At 37.4% G+C, this 227-nt stretch overlaps 1 protein-coding gene across 1 annotated transcript in view; it reads right to left on the reverse strand.

The window, feature by feature from the left end:
* Positions 1-137: 137 nt before the first annotated feature.
* The window catches only part of LOC104468957 (lamin-A-like), a gene marked incomplete at its 5' end in the record, with an annotated part of 3508 nt that continues 3418 nt past the window's right edge, over positions 138-227 (reverse strand). Inside the window, one exon of the mRNA XM_010083256.1 lies at positions 138-170. Coding sequence (XP_010081558.1) covers positions 138-170 — 33 coding nt within the window. The remainder of the gene's footprint in view (positions 171-227) is intronic.

Raw genomic sequence — 227 nt, forward strand, 5'->3', positions numbered from 1 at the left:
AATTCCTGCTATAGAAAACAAAAACCCCAACCTTGGTTTTTGATGTCATTTTTTTAAAGGAAAAGAAAAAATTTCTTTTGCTTTGGGAAAAAAATTAGCTCAAGACGGCCAGGAAACACAGGAATGGTGCCACAGAGTTACATGATGCTGCAGTTTTGCACAGCTTGAGCCTAGGAGGAAGAAAGAAAAAGAAGAAATTAAAAAAAAAACCAAACCCCACCCCATGG

This window comes from Pterocles gutturalis, unplaced genomic scaffold (genome assembly GCF_000699245.1).
Source record: "Pterocles gutturalis isolate BGI_N339 unplaced genomic scaffold, ASM69924v1 scaffold27460, whole genome shotgun sequence".
Classification (NCBI taxonomy): Eukaryota; Metazoa; Chordata; class Aves; order Pterocliformes; family Pteroclidae; genus Pterocles; species Pterocles gutturalis.